Source organism: Electrona antarctica (genome assembly GCF_951216825.1).
Source record: "Electrona antarctica genome assembly, chromosome: 20".
NCBI lineage: Eukaryota > Metazoa > Chordata > Actinopteri > Myctophiformes > Myctophidae > Electrona > Electrona antarctica.
Window position 1 is genome coordinate 3,651,183 of NC_136801.1, and position 17,890 is coordinate 3,669,072.

The 17,890-nt window shown below is 43.1% G+C and overlaps 1 protein-coding gene across 1 annotated transcript; it reads left to right on the top strand.

Moving 5' to 3' along the window:
* Nucleotides 1-948: 948 nt before the first annotated feature.
* Nucleotides 949-16,163, top strand: LOC306913038 (glycine--tRNA ligase-like). The gene is made up of 17 exons (XM_079489547.1): nucleotides 949-1,061; nucleotides 1,478-1,579; nucleotides 2,121-2,223; nucleotides 2,927-3,068; nucleotides 6,395-6,483; nucleotides 7,670-7,746; nucleotides 8,059-8,204; nucleotides 8,315-8,464; nucleotides 8,959-9,121; nucleotides 10,579-10,743; nucleotides 10,845-10,952; nucleotides 11,791-11,936; nucleotides 12,431-12,516; nucleotides 12,607-12,716; nucleotides 13,230-13,323; nucleotides 13,793-13,983; nucleotides 15,801-16,163. Exons 1-17 carry the CDS (start codon nucleotides 1,017-1,019, stop codon nucleotides 15,912-15,914), a joined length of 2,031 nt encoding a protein of 676 aa, XP_079345673.1. The 5' UTR covers nucleotides 949-1,016; the 3' UTR covers nucleotides 15,915-16,163.
* Nucleotides 16,164-17,890: the final 1,727 nt, after the last annotated feature.

Below are 17,890 nucleotides of genomic sequence, written 5' to 3' on the forward strand. Positions count from 1 at the left end.
AATGATAATTAATCCATCACAATGAAACCAAAAGACAGTGAGAGAGAAGTTCAGACAACATGCCCTGAAATTTAAATCTAAACCGTACATTATAGCCATAATGTGTAAATAAGTTATTACTATAATAAGCCTTTTATAGTATCTCATCAACAGCCATCATACATCTGACTACTTTATAAGATCAGGCATCACAGTTTCTCTTAACCACTACCCATGTTTGATAAAAGGTTATACTGTAGGTATTATGGACATAACGCTTTCTATTGTTTCTATCCATAATGGAGTGTTATGGCAAACATGCATGGTTTGGTTGCCTTTCAAATATTGTGCTGTCTGTAGTTGATTAGGTTAGATCACGTTAAATTAAATCAGTGTCCCAAGTATTCCACTATTATGTCTTAAGGCATAGTATCATGAACACAACTGAAAGTGAAAGGCTTGACATCTGGCACTTAGCCAAAACACACTGACAACTGTCATGGTTAATAGAGAACAATGCCACCCCTTCAGTAGAATTCCATCACCAGCATGCACTCAAAACTCTTGTGTCAAGATCTCATGTGTCAAGAGTTGCTTAAAAGCTTGACATTACTACTGCATAATGTCAACCTCAACCTACAAGCTGCGTAGCTTGTAAATCGATAACGTGTGAGCTCGTATGCCTGTATTTTCGACGCGCGACATTACAACCTGGTGTGGATAAAGTTATGAATCGTGCTTTACGCATAGCTCTCTATGGCTTTACGCAGTTGGAAGATGGGTGCACAGTGCCCCCTAGTGGGCTGACACAGTAACCTGACACACAGCAGCCCCTGTTGTTTCTCCTAGTTTGTCTTCATGGATGATGCAACAAAGGGACCGGTTTACAGAGACTACGGTTTACTGCCGGCCAGGCGCCACTCCCTCTTTCTGCTCATACATGACATGTGAGACAAGCTCCAGGTCCAACTCACAGTCACAGTTGAGTTGTAGACTAGTAGGCTACGGGCTACGCTACCTGTGCCGTTTTTGTCAAGATGGAAGAGGTTCTGGCTCCTCTGAGAGAGGCAGTAAGGAAACAGGTGAGCTGACATTAACTAAATTACAAATTAAATGTATGATTTTGGGGAAATAATTTTTTGATTGATTGATTGAAATATTTATTAACAGTTTGCAGAATTACAGTAGGCCTACATTTCAAGCACAAACCCAATACAAAGACTGTTAACTGTGAGTGGACGACCCAATTAAGCATTAGGCCTACACTTGTTTACAAGAGGGTCCACCTTGTTCAATTCATCAAAACTACACCTGTGGATGAAGACTATAATAGATGCATTTTATCAAGTCTTGACTTACTTTACTGTATCTCCAAATGTCAAAACCCATAAAATACATCTCTAACTATGAGTCATGACAGTCTCAGTCTGTCATTGACAGACTGTCATAGAGACAGTAAATTAAACTTGAGGAAAAACCTTTTTTTCTTTTCCCCAAGGGTGATTTGCTGCATGGAATGAGAGAGCAGGGTTCCCCAGAAGCAGACATCAGCAAAGCAGTTGCAGAGTTGAAAGCACGGAAGAGAATCCTTGAAGCCAAGGTGAGCTTCACAAACCCATTTCCTCCTTTTCACAGTTAAATCTGTCAGAAATGAGAACGTTAATGTCAACTGTATGCAGATCTTCTTTTACCCATTTAGGCCTGATGTCGAAAACTACGTTTCTGTATCAGTGGTGCTCAATATTTCATGTCAAGGACCCCAAAAATGATATGTAATTGGCCGCCGACCACCATCTGAAAATATGTAGTTCCAGGGACTCCCCCAGAAGCAAAGATTTGAGATCAAAATGTTCGCTCTCAATAAACAGAATAAAAAAAATAAATAAAAAATGTTCGCTCTGAAAGAATATATTCAAAGATCTGCACCACATTTTCACCATTTTTCAAAAATAGCAGACCTACAAGTTCATAGAACTTGTAGATCTGCTATTTTTCAATAGCTAAAGTATAACATAATGCTTGAAACACCAACAGGGGTTCCCGACCAAAATGGGTTAAATTAGAATTGATTGCCCAATTTTTCAGTAATGCCATAAGCTGCCTATACTGTATGAATAATTCATCCATTCTTAAATCTCCAGGAGCTGGCTCTGCAACCCAAGGATGACACGGTGGACAGATCAAAGATGGAAGATACCTTGAAGAGGAGGTTCTTCTATGACCAGGCCTTTGCCATCTATGGAGGTAAATGATCACACAAATTCCAAATCAATAATAAAAGGGGCATAGGTAGGTTTATACATCTGTGTGACATCCGAATGTGTCACTTGAATTACATCTTAAAAAAACATTGAACCCATTTTGGGCGGGAACCCCTTTTGGTGTTTTAAGCATTATGTTATGCTTTAGCTATTGAAAAATAGCAGATCTACAAGCTCATAGCGCGCCACCGAGTGGCGCGCTACGAGCTTGTAGGTATGCTATTTTTGAAAAATCGTAAAAATGTGGTGCAAATCTTTGAATATATATTCTTTCAGAGCCAAAGTTTTTAACTCAAATATTTGCTTCTGGGGGGGGTCCCTGGAACTACATATTTTCAGATGGGGGTCGGTGGGCAATTACATGTATTTATGGGGTCCTTGACATGAAATATTGAGCACCACTGATATAGATACATATATGAAAACTGTCATAAGACATTTTTTTTATTTCGATGTCGGGCCCAAATGGGTTAAGGTATACTGCCAATGTAGCCCAATACAACGTGCTTGTTGCTCAGGTGTGAGCGGTCTCTATGACTTTGGCCCTGTGTTACCCTACAGTAATGTTCCTCAGGTGTGAGCGGTCTCTATGACTTTGGCCCTCTGTTACCCTACAGTAATGTTCCTCAGGTGTGAGCGGTCTCTATGACTTTGGCCCTCCGTTACCCTACAGTAATGTTCCTCAGGTGTGAGCGGTCTCTATGACTTTGGCCCTGTGGGCTGTGCCCTGAAGAACAACATCCTGCAAACCTGGAGGCAGCACTTCATCCAGGAGGAGCAGATTCTGGAGATCGACTGCACCATGCTGACCCCAGAGAATGTCCTCAAGTAAGTCTGCACCATGCTGACCCCAGAGAATGTCCTCAAGTAAGTCTGCACCATGCTGACCCCAGAGAATGTCCTCAAGTAAGTCTGCACCATGCTGACCCCAGAGAATGTCCTCAAGTAAGTCTGCACCATGCTGACCCCAGAGAATGTCCTCAAGTAAGTCTGCACCATGCTGACCCCAGAGAATGTCCTCAAGTAAGTCTGCTGCATGCTGACCCCAGAGAATGTCCTCAAGTAAGTCTGCACCATGCTGACCCCAGAGAATGTCCTCAAGTAAGTCTGCTGCATGCTGACCCCAGAGAATGTCCTCAAGTAAGTCTGCACCATGCTGACCCCAGAGAATGTCCTCAAGTAAGTCTGCTGCATGCTGACCCCAGAGAATGTCCTCAAGTAAGTCCCAACTGCACCATGCTGACCCCAGAGAATGTCCTCAAGTAAGTCTGCACCATGCTGACCCCAGAGAATGTCCTCAAGTAAGTCTGCACCATGCTGACCCCAGAGAATGTCCTCAAGTAAGTCTGCACCATGCTGACCCCAGAGAATGTCCTCAAGTAAGTCTGCTGCATGCTGACCCCAGAGAATGTCCTCAAGTAAGTCCCATCAGTCAGAGATCGACTGCACCATGCTGACCCCAGAGAATGTCCTCAAGTAAGTCTGCTGCATGCTGACCCCAGAGAATGTCCTCAAGTAAGTCTGGTGCATGCTGACCCCAGAGAATGTCCTCAAGTAAGTCCCATCAGTCAGAGATCGACTGCACCATGCTCACCCCAGAGAATGTCCTCAAGTAAGTCTGCTGCATGCTGACCCCAGAGAATGTCCTCAAGTAAGTCTGCACCATGCTGACCCCAGAGAATGTCCTCAAGTAAGTCCCATCAGTCAGAGATCGACTGCACCATGCTGACCCCAGAGAATGTCCTCAAGTAAGTCTGCTGCATGCTGACCCCAGAGAATGTCCTCAAGTAAGTCTGCACCATGCTGACCCCAGAGAATGTCCTCAAGTAAGTCTGCTGCATGCTGACCCCAGAGAATGTCCTCAAGTAAGTCCCATCAGTCAGAGATCGACTGCACCATGCTGACCCCAGAGAATGTCCTCAAGTAAGTCCCATCAGTCAGAGATCGACTGCACCATGCTGACCCCAGAGAATGTCCTCAAGTAAGTCCCATCAGTCAGAGATCGACTGCACCATGCTGACCCCAGAGAATGTCCTCAAGTAAGTCCCATCAGTCAGAGATCGACTGCACCATGCTGACCCCAGAGAATGTCCTCAAGTAAGTCCCATCAGGGGAGATCGACTGCACCATGCTGACCCCAGAGAATGTCCTCAAGTAAGTCTCATCAGTCAGAGATCGACTGCACCATGCTGACCCCAGAGAATGTCCTCAAGTAAGTCTGCTGCATGCTGACCCCAGAGAATGTCCTCAAGTAAGTCCCATCAGTCAGAAATCGACTGCACCATGCTGACCCCAGAGAATGTCCTCAAGTAAGTCCCATCAGTCAGAGATCGACTGCACCATGCTGACCCCAGAGAATGTCCTCAAGTAAGTCCCATCAGTCAGAGATCGACTGCACCATGCTGACCCCAGAGAATGTCCTCAAGTAAGTCCCATCAGTCAGAGATCGACTGCACCATGCTCACCCCAGAGAATGTCCTCAAGTAAGTCCCATCAGTCAGAGATCGACTGCACCATGCTGACCCCAGAGAATGTCCTCAAGTAAGTCCCATCAGTCAGAGATCGACTGCACCATGCTCACCCCAGAGAATGTCCTCAAGTAAGTCCCATCAGTCAGAGATCGACTGCACCATGCTGACCCCAGAGAATGTCCTCAAGTAAGTCCCATCAGTCAGAGATCGACTGCACCATGCTGACCCCAGAGAATGTCCTCAAGTAAGTCCCATCAGTCAGAGATCGACTGCACCATGCTGACCCCAGAGAATGTCCTCAAGTAAGTCCCATCAGGGGAGATCGACTGCACCATGCTGACCCCAGAGAATGTCCTCAAGTAAGTCCCATCAGGGGAGATCGACTGCACCATGCTGACCCCAGAGAATGTCCTCAAGTAAGTCCCATCAGGGGAGATCGACTGCACCATGCTGACCCCAGAGAATGTCCTCAAGTAAGTCCCATCAGGGGAGATCGACTGCACCATGCTGACCCCAGAGAATGTCCTCAAGTAAGTCCCATCAGTCAGAGATCGACTGCACCATGCTGACCCCAGAGAATGTCCTCAAGTAAGTCCCATCAGTCAGAGATCGACTGCACCATGCTGACCCCAGAGAATGTCCTCAAGTAAGTCCCATCAGGGGAGATCGACTGCACCATGCTCACCCCAGAGAATGTCCTCAAGTAAGTCCCATCAGTCAGAGATCGACTGCACCATGCTGACCCCAGAGAATGTCCTCAAGTAAGTCCCATCAGTCAGCATGCAGTGTCTTGTCTCCCCACTTCCCCCGTCGTGTACTCACCAGCCACTTCTTTTTCACCTGACAGTGAGGCGTTTCACTGGGAGGATGTATAGCTCATGTGGAGTAGAGGTGCTACGGTCGATAAAAGTCAATCAGATATACAGTAGTATAATATGGCGGCTGTGGCTCAGGAGGTAGAGCAGGTCGTCCAATTATCCCTGGGTCGGCGGTTTGAATCCCGGCTCCTCCTGTCTACATGTCGAAGTGTCCTTGGGCAAGACACTGAACCCTACATTGCCTCCAATGAGTTGGTCGGTGTGAGCTTGCCACCATTGGTGTGTGAATGTGGGAAGTGAGGATGCTGGCGTCGACTGTTAGCCGCTTCACCTCCCAATGTATGTCTCCCAATGTATGCCAATGTGAAAGCGCTTTGAGCACTTGGAAAAGCGCTATAAAAATGCAATTCAATTCATTAATATCATTTTGCATCTTTGTAACAGGCCTAAACATTCTCCCCTTCCTCCTCACACACACACAGGAACCGTTTTGACGTGGGTTTTATAATAAATAATATTGGAAAAACGGCCGATCGTGAGAAAAAACAATCGATGATCGGGATCGGTCTAAAAAAAAAACCCTGATCAGAGAACCTCTAGTGGAGAGACACGCTGTTCTTCCCAGTTCTGCCCCCCACCCCCAGTGAACTAGTATAGCCTGAATGTCAGACTGAAGTCCACTCAGTGACTCTGCGGAGTGAGTCTGGACTCTGGAGCCAGGCTACCACTGAACGGGCACCCACAGCAACCTGTAGGACTATGACTCACTCGCAGCGACAGATATATTTCCCTGCCCTTCCCCAAACACGGCCAATTATTGTCTGTATTGAACAATAAAGTATAACTAACAAATTATCCTTCACAGGACATCAGGGCATGTGGACAAATTTGCTGACTACATGGTGAAAGATGCCAAGACTGGGGAATGCTTTCGTGCTGATCACCTCCTTAAAGGTGAATAATGTTCTCTCTAAAGCCATAATGTTGTTCTAGTTCTAGTGGGGAACCCCTTTTGGTGTAAGCATTATGTTATGCTTTAGCTATTGAAAAATAGCAGATCTACAAGCTCATAGCGCGCCACCGAGTGGCGCACTACGAGCTTGTAGGTCTGCTATTTTTGAAAAATCGAAGAACGACTGCCATAGAAACATAGCTTTTTCAGAAAACTGTCAGGATGTAGAAGACATTTTTAGAATCTGATCTCAGGTCAGGTGAATTATGTTCTCTCTAAGTCTAAAGCCATAATGTTGTTCTAGTCTAGTGCAGCCCAGGACCTTTTATTATCCTACTGTTCCTACCTATATTAGTAAGACCTAGGCCTAGGTCGTGTCGGTGTACAGCCCAGATGGGGAAGAGAATGAGCAATGTTTCTTCAAGAAAGCCCAACTTATAGTTATAGGCCAAAAAGCAGCTGGGAGTGTCTATTTCATAATCGTCCAACACAATAGGATCACATCAGACATCATCAGCTGGGCATTTTAACAATGACAAATTCTGCCGAACTGTCTTTTATTTGAATATTTACTACAGAGAACGTTTTTAACAAGGGGAGGGGATCTCTAGTGGGCATGATTTAACCTGTCAGCAAGTTATTTAGCCTCGGGTGTTAGGTCAGGTGGGAAGCAAAGTTGAGTGGTGGGTTTTTCAAGTCTGCCGTTACTGAGAATCAGACCTTTCAGTCCTAAACCAAACCAAAGAGTTGAGTCAAAGATTGTTGTGCTTTGGGCCTGACTCACACCTTTCCATCTAGCATACAACATTGATGCATGCTAGATGTAAACAAAGGGTTTGTTTACATCTTGCCCCAATGCATTTCCAATGGAAGTCACATGGTTTGACACAACATTTTTGTTGTACGGCTTTCGGCTGTGTTTCGACTGCCCCCCCTCCCCCTCATACAACGAAAATGTTGTGTCAAACCATGTGACTCCCATTGGAAATGCATTGCGAGCTTGCATCAGTAAACAAGTCTCATGCATCAGCTATACATCAATCTGTTGTGAAGGTGTGAGTCAGGCCTAAGAGTTTCTTTATTAAAAATAAATAAATAAACATACTATACAGTATGTTAGTTAAGCTAAACGTTTGCCTGAGTCAGTTGCCAAATCTAAATAAAGTTGCTCAATGTGTCTAACCACAGCTCACTTGAAAAAACTGATATCAGACGACAAATGTTCAGTGGAGAAGGCAGACGAGATGGAGGATGTCATCACTCAGGTCTGATGCACACGCACACCCACACACACACACGCACGCACACACACGCACTTAAATTTACTCACATTTATGTCGAAGCTGCAAAAGTCCAAAGCCTTTATGCAAAGTGAAACTTAACCTATATACTGCTTAATTAATAACGTCTACTACAGCTAACACATGTCTATTTGAAGGAGTAGAGCCATATAATATTAATAACTGCCTCACTCCAAGCATCCTTTCACCCCACAGCTCTGAGATGAAAGATATTTTCTGCTCTTCCTTGACACCTGCTGACATGTCGTCAACATGACTTCGGCTTCTCCGTTTCAGATGGACAATTATTCTCAGCAAGAGTTGGCAGATCTCTTTGCGAAATATAATGTGAAATCTCCCTCAACTGGAAATGGCCTCACACCACCAACCCCCTTCAACCTGATGTTCCAAACATCCATTGGCCCAGCGGGGAACATGCTAGGGTATTGATCATCACAACACAACAACAAAGCATGCTACAAAATAGACCCGCCTGTATCATATTGATATACATTCATTCATTCATTGTATTAAACATTTTTTTATTTTACAGATATCTGAGGCCTGAAACTGCCCAGGGAATGTTCCTTAACTTCAAGCGTCTGTTAGAGTTCAACCAGGGCAAGCTTCCCTTTGGTGCAGCTCAGATTGGGAACTCCTTCAGAAATGAGATCTCTCCTCGCTCTGGACTCATCCGTGTTAGGTAGTCATGAAACAAACGTCTGCTATAACTTTATAACTGCAAACCTAGAGCACTAAACATCATTATGGGTTTATAGCTTTCTTCTTTTATAATTTTTATCCCACGATTTTGTAACCCATTTTTAACCCCTGTGTCAATTATCTAATGTGATCCTGGACTCTACACACCCTCCGCCAACCTAGTCCCCATAAATGGGGGACATGGGGAGAGCAACGGACTTGAACTCATGCTTCCTTCATGCCCGAGTGTCCAAGTTGCTCCTTTACACCTGACAGGGGGGAGTTTCCCTGGTTGGACGTAGCGCATGGAAGGAACACGTTATTCCATCAGGCGCCCCGGCTGGCCAGGGGGAGGTAGTTTTAGAGACCAGGATTACTGCATGTTTTTGTGAGGGTACCTACCCTAGGGGACACAGGGAGAACATGCAAACTTTTTTGCATGGTTTATAGCTTTCTAAATGTACGGCATAAAACATTTGTCATTCCTCCATACAGAGAGTTCACCATGGCTGAGATCGAGCACTTTGTGGATCCAACTGAGAAGGTCCACCCCAAGTTCTCCAATGTGGCCGACCTTGAGATGTTGCTGTACTCCTCCAAGGCCCAGACCAGTGGCCAGTCAGCCCACATCATGAGGCTGGGCGACGCTGTGGAGCAGGTATAGTACTGTACTCCTTCAAGGCCCAGACCAGTGGCCAGTCAGCCCACATCATGAGACTGGGCCACGCTGTGGAGCAGGTATAGTAGTCCAGCAGCCAACAGGCTTTTTTTGTTCGAAGTGGGACATTTTGTATATCGTTTTTTTTTATTGGCCTAAAATATTGTCTATATACATCCACGTGCTGACCGGCTGTTAGCGTTTAGCAATTTATTTTATAGGGGGCTATTATGTCACCATACCATTAAAGGACCACTTCACCACTTTTCAACCCATCTTCATCCTCACTAATAATAATGATAAAATGGCATAATTTTTTTTTCTACTCAGTCTGTGTCTCATAGGAGGGCTGTGGGCAGTTCGGAAACCCGTCCACCAGTGACATCATCGCTAGGCCGATTTCTACAACAATATTTAGATTTCTATTATCGTGAGAACGATGGCTTCCATTTTCACATTGCAAGTTTTCAGGACTAGAAAGCCTGCAGTTTATATTAGCTTGGATTCCCCATCGATGATGTCACTGGTGGACAGGTTTCTGAACTGCCCACAGCCCTCCCATGAGACACAGACTGAGTGGGAAAAAATGGTGGTATTTTATCATGATTATTAGTGAGGACCTATTATATGAAGATAGGTTGAAAAGTGGTGAAGTGGTCCTTTAACAACCTATTAGGCAACATTTACAACATTTCATTATGCTTTAAGTAGCATGTCACATGTTAAACTAGGCCGGTTTTCATGATTCTAAATCCATTCCAAGCAATAGTTTTGCACGAAAAGCACTCGTTGGGCTCAATTCGGCCATAGCCACCAGCCCATAATGTGCCCAAATGTGATGACCTCATCACATTTGTGATCATGGCTATATTGGCCGTCATAATGACTTTTGTAATTTTTTCCTTATATACACCGGTAGGTTGTTAATGTCATGGTCACATAAATTAACCCCCTATAAAAAGACATTGCTCAACACTAACAGCCAGTCAGCAGGAGGATTCATGAATGTATGTACAGTAATATATATATATAAAAATATATATATATATATTTTTTTAGGACAATAAAAAAAAACGATATACCAAATGTCCCACTCCACACCCCCGGCTGCTGGACTATAGTGAAGAAATATCCTCGTCATAGACTAATTAATTTTTGACGTGAGATCAGATTCTAAAAATGTCTTCTACATCCTGACAGTTTTCTGAAAAAGCTGTGTTTCTATGTCAGTCGTTCTTCGATTTTTCAAAAATTGCAGACCTACAAGCTCGTAGCGCGCCACTCGGTGGCGCGCTATGAGCTTGTAGATCTGCTATTTTTCAATAGCTAAAGCATAACATAATGATAACACCAAAAGGGGTTCCCGCCCAAAATGGGTTAAGGAGGCTTGTGATTATGGCCTGTTAAGCACGAAGACAGAATTCACAATGTTTGTCTCTCTTATCGTGTCTCTCCAGGGAGTCATCAACAACTCTGTGCTGGGTTACTTCATCGGTAGAATCTACCTCTATTTGATCAAGGTGGGCTTGTCCAAAGAGAAAGTACGCTTCCGTCAGCACATGGAGAACGAGATGGCCCATTACGCCTGCGACTGCTGGGACGCAGAGGCCAAAACATCTTACGTAGGTTCATCCTTGCTATCTTATACTAGACTAGGTTGTAATTATAAACAAATATCAATACCTATATTTAGTAATAGTTCATACTTTTTGTTCCCCATCAGGGCTGGATTGAGATTGTAGGATGTGCCGACCGCTCTTGTTATGATCTCACGTGTCACTCAAGAGCCACCAAGGTCCCTCTAGTGGCCGAGAAGCACCTGAAAGAACCCATATCCTTCCATGCAGAGAACCTGACAAACTGTCAACTGTGATGTCCTATGTTTCAGATATTCCGTCCAGTGTCCACTGTGTCCCAAATTAATGATCCTGAGTCAATAATTACCGCGCCTGCAGCAATGTGTGGCAGGGTATTGTAGTCGGTCCTGTCTGTCTGTTTGTGTGCTTGTTAGATAACTTCAGCTCACAATCAACAAACAGGTGTTGGTGCAGGCAGGGTTTTCACAGGATTTTGTTTAATTACTGGGAATACTAGTACAATTACTTAATTCCCCCCTGTTCTGTTCCACATTATTGTTGGTATTGGTGGCACATTCGGTAGTGCTGTCGCCTCACAGCTAGAAGGTCCTGGGTTCGATTCCCGCTGGGGGCGTGTTCCCTCCTCCGCGTCATCAGTGCGGGCGAAAAGGCCCTTCTGTGTGGAGTTTGCATGTTCTCCCCGTGTCCCCTAGTAGGGTAGGTACCCTCACAAAAAACATGCAGTAATCCTGGTCTCTAAACTGCCTCCCCCTGGCCAGCCGGGGCGCCTGATGGAGGGGAAAGGAACTGGTCGGAATAACGTGTTCCTTCCACACGCTACGTCCGGCCAGGGAAACTCCCCCCCGTCAGTGAAAAGAAGCAGCTTGGACTCCTCATGCATAGGAGGCATGAGGTCAGTCCGCTGCCCCCCCAGGTTGGCAGGGGAAGTGTAGCGCCCAGGATTACATTAGATAATTGGCACTGGGTGAAAAAACTGGGTTGCAAAATCGTGGGATAAAAATTATTAAAAAAAGTCATGTAAGTACTATGTTGCATTTCCATTCCCCTTCATTGTCCTTAATATATTCACACAAGGTTGTAAATGTTGTGCAGTTTGAACCCAACAAAGGAGCCATAGGCAAGGTACACAAGAAGGATGCCAAGGCCATTCTGGAGTTCCTGGCGATCTGTGATGAATGCTACATTACTGACCAGGAGAAGCTACTCACTGAGAAAGGGTGAATATTGACCGAGGTGGTTATTGTCCGCTTCAGGCTGTAAACAGTGGCCCATGAACTTTCTTACCTTTGTGAGAAATGTTTTTTTTTTAATGTTTTATTAGTGAAGTAACTTCCACTTTTGTTGACGATATTTTGCGCAGCTATAAAAAGGATAATTGGTAACTGTAAAGGTCTCCACACACCGGGCGCGAATTCAGATTTTTAAGCAGCGTTTCCCCATCGGTTTTCCGAAAAACGCGTCCAGTGTGCAACCACCTTATAGGCCTGACCTCGAAATTTAAAAAAGTTCTTCTATATCCTCCAGTTTTCTGAAATAAATATTTTCACAATTTTTCAAAAATAGCAGACCTACAAGCTCATAGCGCGCCACTCGGTGGTGCTCTATGAGCTTGTAGATCTGCTATTTTTCAATAGCTAAATTATAACATAATGTTTAAAACACCAAAAGGGGTTCCTGCCCAAAATGGGTTAACTGTATGCTTTTTATACAGGGAGTTCACCTTTGAGACCGAAGGCAAAACCTTCAGTCTCACCAAAGACATGGTCAGTGTAAAGAGGATCCAGAAGACCTTGCATGGTAAGAAAAGAAAAGTACTCCAAACACAGACTAAGACCTGTACCATTTTGTTCTCGTGGGAAAACCCAGCTCTCTATTTTCCCCACACAGTGGAGGAGATTGTTCCCAATGTAATCGAGCCGTCCTTTGGCATCGGAAGAATCATGCACTGCATCTTTGAGCACTCATTCGGTGTCCGGGCCGGTGATGAACAAAGGACGGTAGGATTTCTTTGAAGCTGAAATAAAATGCACAGTAAACTAAACTACAACCATATCCTCATCCATCAATATTTTGTCAAGCTAGAACGTAATTATTGTATGTTATATTTCACTCCAACACTCATTACATAACTACTACTAAGTCAGCGTTTATATTTTACAGTTGTGATCATTTATATTGTATTTTATACCCTCAGTGTACTCTCAGTGAACACTATCAACCCATTTTGGGCGGGAACCCCTTTTGGTGTTCGCATTATGTTATGCTTTAGCTATTGAAAAATAGCAGATCTACAAGCTCATAGCGCGCCACCGAGTGGCGCGCTACGAGCTTGTAGGTCTGCTATTTTTGAAAAATCGAAGAACGACTGACATAGAAACATAGCTTTTTCAGAAAACTGTCAGGATGTTGAAGACATTTTTAGAATCTGATCTCAGGTCAGAATGGGTTAATGTAACTAATAATCAGTATGTTGCTCCTTTCCAGTAAAGCTGACATTATCTGCTCTCCAGTTTTTCAGCTTCCCAGCTACGGTGGCACCATTTAAATGTTCTGTCCTTCCTTTGAGCCAAAAAGAGGAGTTCATGCCTTTTGTCTGGGAATTATGTGAGTAGTGACGGTATCTCATCTTACTAATTTATTGTACTCAGTTTAAATGCCAGAGACGTTAAGACGAACTAAATCCAATTATGCACCGTTTGCCAGAGCCGTAAAGACGGCTTTTTTGAAGAAGAAAAAATGTATATTCTTTTTTTTTTTTATCCACATTTTGAAAATTCCTCTAATCTGGTGTACAGGTGATGACATGCACATGACATGCACAATAGAATTACATTTTCTTTATTTTCTTTATAATGGGCTTCGGTGCCAAAACTGGTGTCCACCAGGTGGCACTGAAGGAGTTTTAACGTTTATATTTTACAATTTAAAAAAAAATATTTGTATAATTGCTTGATTGTTTTTTATTTCAATAATTTAGATACATTATCTAATCAATATTTACATATTGTGTACTAGGTGTGAATCAAAGCCTCTGTTTTACTTTTCTCTCTCTCTCCGTTATATGTATTCCTAGCCGAGGCGCTGACCAGAAACGGTGTGTCTCACAAAGTGGACGACTCCTCGGGATCCATCGGGAGGCGATATGCCAGGACGGATGAGATCGGGGTGGCTTTTGGCATCACCATTGACTTTGACACAGTGAACAAGACGCCTCACACAGCTACTCTGAGAGACCGGGACTCCATGACACAGATCAGAGCCGAGGTACACACTACACAACACTCAACGTTTTACATTTAGCTCAGATTTAACAGCTTTAACAAAATAATATGATTGATTCCAATCCTACTGGGTCAATTATGCCGCTATATAATACATATTTTTATTATACTAAAGACTGTCTCTTCATGGTAGTGGTGTAAAGTAATGAAGTACAAATACTTTGTTACAATACTTAAGTAGTTTTTGGGAGGATCTCATTCTCTCTAGATACTTTCAGTTAGAGATGTCCCGATACTGTATCGGGAAAAGTATCGGATCGGCCCTTATTTGTCATATCGGGTCATATCGGTATCGGTGAAAATGCCAGTCTAACCACCGATCCGACACAGGGGTAAGGGGTTGACACTAAATAAAATGTGGACTTTGCTTTGGAGTTGCCCAAACTGCAAGTGCACATTTGAGTGAGGAGTCTGCTATAAACACAGCACGAGATATATAGCTAGATAGCTATAAACACAACATGAAATCACGACACTGGTATCGGCATTCGGTATCGGTATCGGCTAACACAGAAATTGAAGTATCGGGATCAGATCAGAAGCGAAAAAAAGTGTATCGGGACATCCCTACTTTCAGTTTATATTTTCATCACAACCTTTTCACTTTAACTTCAGTACATTTCAAATAAGAACATTTTACTTTTACTCCACTGCATGGACACCCGACCTAAAAATCATGTCTGTCATTATGATCTTGGATTGTAAAGACAGTTCATATTCATGTGAGAACGTGTACCCTACTGTAAGTGTATTTAATGTGAGCTACTTTAAAGGGATAGTTCTGATTTTAAGTTGTATGAAATACTTGCCATTAATTTTGCAACTGTATTCATTGATTGCCCGAGTCCCGTGGTGGGAGTTCTGCTCTGGTTTTTGTCAATATTAAAATAGTTCCGGTCATTTTGTGGGGGGCACTGGGGCCACGTAGTAAAAGTAAATTAATTCACAAAACTAACGTCATTTGTATTGACCCATTTCTAAAATATCAGCGCAACCTTCGTTCAACTTTGACCCTTCTATCACATTTTTTGGGCGTAGTGATATGGACACAAAAAACATAGTTCTGTGTGATAGAGGGGTAAAAAATGAACGAAAGTTGCACTAATATTTTAGAAATAGGTCAACTATACATATAAAATAGCTCAAGGCTGTATTGCTGATTACTTAGCTTAGGACCCCCGCAGTGGTGTCCGGTTAGAACTTAAACCAGGATGCTTTGACTTCTGCCTTCTCCCTGAAGCCGACCCTCTATATATTCTCCGACCAGGCTTGTCACGATGACTAAGCCAGTTAGGTCTGTCCATATATGGTTCTACCATATCTATCTGATATCAACACTAGGTCGGCTCGGGCCCAAATATAGGGATTGTCATACTAGACATGTCATATGTCATATAGCCCAACGTCCTAGTCAGAGTCTTCGTTACAATACAAATTACGTTAGTTTTGTGGATTCATTTACTTTTAATGCGTGGCCCCAGTGCCCCCCACAAAATGACCGGAACTACTTAATATTTCACCAAAACCAGAGCAGAACTCCATGCTGCTCAATGTTTTGCCACTCAGTCTAGATGAGGGGGGCGTGTCCTGATGGGAAAATCATGCATGTGCATACTCTCTATTGTACTTTCCTAACCTGACTCCGCCAGATGGGGCAGCAGAGAGTACACTGGGTTCCCCCCTCCCAGTGTACTCTCTGCTGCCCCATCTGGTGGAGTCAGGTTAGTACTTTCCACCACTACTTTCAAGTCAAAGGTATTTACATTTACTGAAGTACATTATAAACCACTCTGTCCACAGGTCAATGAGTTGCCAGGGATTGTTCGAGATCTGGCCGGTGGGATCTTGACTTGGGCGGAGGTGGAGAAAAAGTACCCCATCTTTGGGGGACAAGAAACTGTCAAGAAAGAATAGAACATGAACTACTTGTAAACCTCTCTAACCTGTATTGAGTTGTGCTTGAAATGTACTGTAATTCTGCAAACTGTTAATACATATTTTACATATTTCAATCGATCAATCAAAAACCTCTACCTCTGAGAACATTCCGCACTCAAGTTTTTATGTTTTTATATACCGGTATTGTCATTTTGATATAGTCTCCTTAAAATAAATCTGTTAAGAGTACCGTCCTTTTGTTATTTACATGGAACTGGTTTAATAAACACATACTTAAAGAGTATGAAAAGTTTCCCAATGTTGATGCTGCATCCATGTATTTCTTATGTAAATGCACGTGTTACAGTAATACAAAGATGATGCCGTTAAATCCAAAAATAGAGAATTGTGTAGCTCGATGTGAGCACTAACTATAGAAGCTGGCCAAAACTGTCTGTCTGTCTTTACTCATTTGCAATGCATATACTGTACTGTTTGTATGTATTTATCTTTGAGAGCTGTTTAGTGATTTCCTATATTGACCAATACACTGTCTTATACGGTAATTTTTTTTTTGGTAACGATTGAAAATACTGTCACCTATTCCAGTCTTTGATTGGTCAAATATTTCATTTGGTCTTATAAAGCACAATTACTGTACCTCATGGTTGCTATCGTATTTTTAATGAATTGAACAAGGTGGACCCTCTTGTAAACAAGTGTAATGCTTAATTGGGTTGTCCACTCACAGTTAACAGTCTTTGTATTGAGTTTGTGCTTGAAATGTACTGTAATTCTGCAAACTGTTAATAAATAAATCAATCAATTTCTTTGTGTGAACATATGAATATACAGTATGAATATACAGTACGGCCGGCCGGTCTGCTGACATTACTCTGACTCAGACATAACCATAAACAAACCCCATACGCCCATATATAGCCAGGACAATTTAGGCATTTAGCAGACGCTCCTAATCCAGAGCGACTTACTGTAAGCAAGAACAAAAACATAAATATACATAAATATCGTCATCATGAATCATACATAAGCTAAGAACCTAACAGTGGAATATCTATATATTTAAACTATGCATACTGTATATACTATATAGTGCTATATGTCTACATAAAATGCTACGGGCTAAGATGGAGTCTGAAGAGGTGGGTTTTCAGACTACAGCAGAAGATTGGGAGTGAGTCTGCAGTTCTGACTGCAATGGGAAGCGTTGTCCTGGCGCTTTTAGTGACGGTACTTCCAGCTTCCCTGCTTTGGCTGATCTGAGAGTGCGGGAGGGTTTGTAGGGTTCGATCAGACTTGCAAGATATGGGGGTGCCAGCCATAGGCTACCTTAATTGTGATCATGGGACCATGGCCGCATCACTCGGACATAATCATATACGTCTGTTGTAGCGACTACTTCTTCCCATCGAATCATAGAAGTAGTCGCTACAACATTGTCAACAGAAAATAGAGCCTAGAGCTCACCCCCATTGTTCTTACTGAATGCCCCTGCCCAGACACACAGCTGACATCAGTAAAGTGATTAGCAGACACACAGCAGGAGCTCATCAATTAAGTGGGAAGTGGAACATCAAAAACCAAGCATGGGAAAAAATAAACAATAAATAGAATCAACAAACAAAATGTATATTTTGGCTCCTACAACGCCCATAAATAAACATATCACTATGACGTTATGGACCATGGGTCCACAGCATAACTTCCACAGTTTGCAGGACCTGGGTACGCAACCCGGCCTGGCGGAGACCTATGCTCCATGATAGGAGCACACTTCCCTGCTTGTATCTCTCATGGGCACTGGCAGTCTTGCACTCAGTGGTGGAAAGTAACTAAGTACTTTTACTTAAGTACAATTTTGAGGTATTTGTACTTTACTTGAGTATTTCCAATTTCCAATACTTTTACTCCACTCCAAAATTTGTACTTTTACTCCACTACAATTATTTGAAAACTTTAGTTACTAGTTACTTTGGAGAATTTATTAGAAA